This window comes from Lolium perenne, chromosome 3 (genome assembly GCF_019359855.2).
Source record: "Lolium perenne isolate Kyuss_39 chromosome 3, Kyuss_2.0, whole genome shotgun sequence".
Classification (NCBI taxonomy): domain Eukaryota; kingdom Viridiplantae; phylum Streptophyta; class Magnoliopsida; order Poales; family Poaceae; genus Lolium; species Lolium perenne.
Genome location: NC_067246.2, coordinates 45,301,100 through 45,306,604, shown reverse-complemented (window position 1 = coordinate 45,306,604; position 5,505 = coordinate 45,301,100). Strand labels below are relative to the sequence as shown.

General features: G+C 48.5%; 1 protein-coding gene across 1 annotated transcript; it reads right to left on the bottom strand.

Moving 5' to 3' along the window:
* Positions 1-528: 528 nt before the first annotated feature.
* On the bottom strand, positions 529-2,334 carry LOC127341405 (E3 ubiquitin-protein ligase SINA-like 7). The gene is made up of 3 exons (XM_051367236.2): positions 2,238-2,334; positions 1,588-1,776; positions 529-1,464 (listed from the first exon to the last, which is right to left on the bottom strand). Exons 2-3 carry the CDS (start codon positions 1,744-1,746, stop codon positions 529-531), a joined length of 1,095 nt encoding a protein of 364 aa, XP_051223196.1. The 5' UTR covers positions 1,747-1,776; positions 2,238-2,334.
* Positions 2,335-5,505: the final 3,171 nt, after the last annotated feature.

The following is a 5,505-nucleotide window of genomic DNA, read 5'->3' as shown; positions in this document are numbered from 1 at the left end:
TGGCCGATGGTGACACGGCACAAAACACAAATGGCCTGAACACATGAAACCCATTGCACTTACCACAAATTGTCCAGCGTGTTGTAGGTGGCGCGGCAAAACGTGCATGCCCTCCTAGTATATATCCGTGTTTAAACTTCAACAAGTGATCTCATAAATAAATGATGTAGTTTTAAGCCAGTAATGTTTAGTTTATGAACAAATTTGCACTACTATGACTACTCAATTAGTTCTGAAACTAATACTGTAGTAGTTGATAAGCCTAATGAATAAGGAGGGAATTCACACACAATGACACACTGATCATCTAGTCTATCACATAAGTTAAATGAGAGCATGGGACTAAACCAGGACCAAAATCCAATGCAAGTTTGAGACGGCATAATCTCTCTGGAGTATCAACAACACTGACAACAGTGCAACTCAATATCATGAGGCACCAAACAGCCCAAATTCCAGAAAAATCTTGCACATCCATCATATAAACATGGACAGGAGATGATACCGTCGATGCGTGAGACAAATGCATCAATCGTCATTGTCATTGCTCACCTTCTCCCAACTGTCCTTGTCGTCGTCATCATCATCGCCCTCCTCCTCCTCCTCCTCCTCCTCCTCCTCATCCTCATCGCCCTCCTCCTCCTCGCCGTCCTCATCCTCGTTGTCATTATCGCCCTCCTCCTCCCCCTCCTCCTCGTCATGGTCGTCATCACCATCCTCCTCATCGTCATCGCTGTCATTGTCATCATCCTCCTCCTCGCTGTAGCTCTCATCCTCGTTATCCTCCTCCGGCTCATCCCCGTCGCCATACACCCCCTTCGTATCGATGGTTACCCGCATCACGACACGGGCACCACCTCCACGACACGCCTCAGGAACAGTGAGGAAGTAGTCTGTCGGCAGCCCATCAGACAATGACGTGCTTCTGATCTCATCCAACATCGAGATCTGGTAATGGCCCTTGAACCACGAGAAGCCGACAGAGCACCAAGACTTGGATTCGCACGCGTGCGGCTCGACGCGGACCAGCGAGACCCCGTGCAGTGGAGAGTCCAGCCACACCATGCGGAGCAGGAAGAGGTGCCCATCTTTGCTGCCACGCAGGACGTGCACGCCGGCCTTGACTTGGATGTCGAATGGCATGTAGTACTGAAACCTTGTCATCGGCCAGTCGTGTGTGCCAACGAAGTGGTCGAGGAGCGCCTCCGTCGTGCCTGCAAAGCCGCAGCCTTTCTCCGGGCAGAAGCACGGTGCGCGCGGGCATGCCTCCTCGTGCTCCCTCTTCTGATGGTAGGAGATCATTTCAGCGCACCCGTGATCGGCGTAGGTGCACGGCACGACGATGGAGTCGACCACACGCTCCATGCCATGGCAGCGGTTCAAGATGGCCCAGGAGCACACGCTGCATGCCTTCTTCGGGAGCTTGTCGCGGCAGGACGAGCAGACGAAGTGCCCCATTGAGCACTGCAAAGAATCGGAATTAGCTTTCATCATATACAATAAGGACATACTTAGTATCAACATGAAGAGACCAGCACAAGAATTTCAATGTGAATAATCAGGGCAGGAAACATCGCAATCCATTACCTGGAAGATGGGAGGCCTGAGGGGCGTGGAGCAGCCCGGGCAGTCCAGGACGTCCATCCCCATGGCGACATTCTGCTTCTTGACCACGATGCCCTCTCCCTCTTGCCGGCCATCTCCTCCTTCCTTGACCAACTTGCTGCCTTTGCTGACCCCCTCCATCACCGTGGTAGCCTGGGCTTCGGGTCAGGCCTGCAGATTAAAACCAACTGGTCAATTCCATCAGTAGAACCTCCCTGATTTGCTGGGGGGTTATGGCGGCGATTAGCAGCGAAGAAGCAACAATGCAACCTTTATACTACGTATTAAAAAGAATCGAAAATTTCGTGTATAGAAAAAACCAACAATTTCGTGGGCGAGTATGGGGATGAAACGAGGTTTTCGCCAAGATTTTTTGGGGCCTCCCGTAACGATCAGAGGGCGAATCAATCTATGAGGCGTCAAGAACACATAGACAAAGGGTGCGGAAAATATCACACGGACTGTACGATTTAAGCGAATAGCGTACGGACGGATTGTCGGAAACCCCAACAATGGCGGCGGCGTCCAAGTAAGAGAAGAAACGCTGAAAGAAAAGAAAGAGAACCGAGGCGGGCAGGCGGCTGCCTGAAAGGCTCGGCCGGAGGGGAAGCGGGCGGCGGAAGCTGACTAACCTGGCTGGGCGGCAGGCAGTGGAGAGCCGGCGGGTCGAGCAGAGGAGCGCGGCGCCTGACTGCTGCGTCTGTCTGCCACCGCCGAAACAGAGGTCCGTGAAGGCAGGGGAGGAATCGACGCTACCTCTATAAATGGGCCTTCTCGGCACCAGGCCGGACCATGGACGAAAGCTCACACGGAGCCTAGCCCAGAGCCAGTGCATTCCCCACGAAGCTTACACAATATTTCAACTTCTCAAAAAAAAATACTCCCTCCGTCCATTAATAGATGTCTGATGATTCATTTAAATTTTTGACATCAAAAGATGGACAGAGGTAGTACAAAAGATTTCTAAAAGAATGCTTACAAGTTGTGGCTCCGTGTTGAAAACCAAAGCATGCCACGCAAGACGTAAATTGATTCCATATTTATAGCATGGAAAGACATGCCAAAATTAAAGAAAACTTCACTTCGAGGGGGTGGCTTTGGGTATAGCGCTTGCACCATGTGAAAAGTCTCTCGAACTCGCGATGTAGTTTATTCAAATATTTTAAAACTTTGGTTTCAATACGTCTTATTTATTTTAGACATTTTCTTAGTTTCATCTGAAAGCTTGAACTTCACGAATTCAGGCCAGTGATCTTTTATCTTCTCATTCGCACCAGTGAACAATTTTTTAGGACATAGTCACACAACAATCTTTTCTTGTGGTTCTTGAATTGTTCGGCCATCTTCTTAACATCTCGGCCTTGACTTTCCCCTCTATATTTTTGAATTGGGGATCCTCCTCTGGTGGTAGGGTGAAATGTGCCATGAGTTCACTCCAAAGGTGGTCTTGTGACTATGTCCTTTGCCTTTGGCTTGTGCCAGTCTCGAACGGTGATCGGGATGCAGTCCCTAACAACAACTCCACATTGATTTACAAATTTTCTTGCATGATTGAAGGGAGCAATCGATCGGCCATCGGCAGCGACTTTGACGATGCCGAACCTACCATTATCGCTCAATTTTTTGTCTGGTCCTCGCTTCGACTTTACAGAAGATTGGCTCGATCCGAAGGGCTAAAAAAGAAAGAATTCATCGTCAATATATATATATACAAATAAATTAATGCATCGCTCAGTAGCGGCTTAATTATATACCTCGATGGACTTTGAAATAACTAAGGTTCCAGAACCGTCATCTTCTCCTTCACCGGAGCCATCATCTTCTCCATCACCGGAGCCATCTGTTGCCTGCCAAAACCCACCGGCGGGCAGCGGCGAGCAACACGAAGAGCCGGGAGGCTGCCAAGACTGCTGGTGGGCCCTGGTCCCTCGACGTCGTCCCGCAAATGCTCTGGCACACGTCCTGACGGTCGTAAGGGCGTGCCACCTGACCTATACCTGGTCAGGGAGGTGTTGGATTGCTTCGACTAGCTTCCTGCATGGTAGACACGTAAACATTAAATACGAGCCCGATCGGCTCTCAGGTTGCCCTGTGGATCGGCTCGAAGAGCCGATTGCCCCATGGTTCACGTTGGATTTACGATGACATGGGGATCCTGCTTGATCAAAACAAAGCTAAACCAATCTACGACAGTTTAGGGTTTTTACCGCATAACCGGAACATCCTACGCGTAGTTGAGCCTAACAGATACGAAAGATGATGGAAAACTACTCCTAAAAGAGGCCTAAAAACCAACGTTAAGTCAATTCCCGGAACATCCCTTCTAGGAACGGCAAACCACACCTTACGCACTACCGGATCATCCAACCCCAGCGTAAGGCCTAACCATACGGATATCAAACTAATCCTTGAAGAACAAGGAGCAACTATAACAGATTGGATCTACTAAGTAAAGAACAAGCAAGGTGCTGCCCTTACACCTAAGATAGGTGCAAGGACAGCTAGATATCGAGGGACGGCATAGCTAAGCTGAAAGGATCGTATGCCGCACCTAGAGGGGGGGGGGGGTGAATAGGTGCTAACCAATTTTTAGTTCTTTTTCAATTTAGGCTTGACACAAAGGTAAATTCTCTAGATATGCAACTAAGTGAATTTACCTATATGACAAGGTTATCAACTAAGCAAGATATAGCTACGCAATATATAGGAGATAGAATGGGATAGAGGTAACCGAGAGTGGAGCACGCGATGACACGGAGATGATTCCCGTAGTTCCCTTCCTTTGCAAGAAGGTACGTCTATGTTTGGAGGAGTGTGGTTGCTACGCAAGCCAAACCAACAGCCACGAAGGCTTCACTCAGATCTCCTGTGAGCAACGCCACGAAGGCCTAGCCCACTTCCACTAAGGGATTTCCTCGAGGCGGAAACCGGGCCTTTACAAGGTTCTTGGGGCACACATCCACAACCGAATTGGAGGCTCCCAAATCTGTAACAATACAACAATCAACAACAACACATCAACACAAATCAACTAGGGAACCAAATAGGAACACTAGCATGAGATCCCTCAAACAAATGAGGGGGAAATGAAAATCGCTTCGGTGAGGATGTAGATCTGTGGCTTCTCCTTCGAATCTCCAAAGATCAAGAGCTTTGGTTGGGGGAGGAAGGAGATCTTGCAAATCTTGTGTTTCTTGAGGTGGCTCTAATGGAGGTGAAGCTTGGCAGATTTCTTGTGCAATGATTGAGCAAAGGGGGAAGGAAGAAGAAGAGGGGTATAAATACCCCTCCCAAAAATCCAGTCGTTGTGCCTTCCGGGGGGCCGGATAATCCGGCTTAAGTTAGGGCCGGATAATCCGCCCCCCCCCCCCCGGATTATCCGGCCCTGGGACAAAACCAGGACAAAATCCGGGCAAATGTCCGGCCCCTATACTGAGCCTCATTTCCCCAAGTCCTTAGCCGAAATTCTGGGGGCCGGATATTTTGGAAATATCCGGCCTGGATTATCCGGCCTGATGAACATTTCTGCAAATGCTTTTTGACAGCACTGACCACATCCAACACACATACAAATGTATCTATGTAATCCCTGTACCACTTAAACAACCATTAGTGTATCACATACATTGACATCAAACACTCAAAACATAATATGAGAGATGTTCTTTCAATCTCCCCCTTTTTGGTGTTTGATGACAATATATGGATTTGCAAGAGAATAACTATAGAGGCAAACATGATGGCAAAAACATAGAGGCACTCCCCCTACATGTGTGCATATAAGTAATTTGCATTTGAATACAAATACACAACACATAGGATTGAGGTGCCTCAACACTAGAGGTATCCATCATGAGCTCTAACAAGAGACATATACAAATATGAAGTTGAGATAGGATG

Coding starts and splice junctions, on each gene's coding strand:
- LOC127341405 (XM_051367236.2), bottom strand. CDS start 1,746: ATGGAGGGGGTCAGCAAAGGCAGCAAGTTGGTCAAGGAAGGAGGAGAT. Junction 1,465..1,587: donor TCAGGCCTCCCATCTTCCAG/GTAATGGATTGC, acceptor GATTCTTTGCAG/TGCTCAATGGGGCACTTCGT.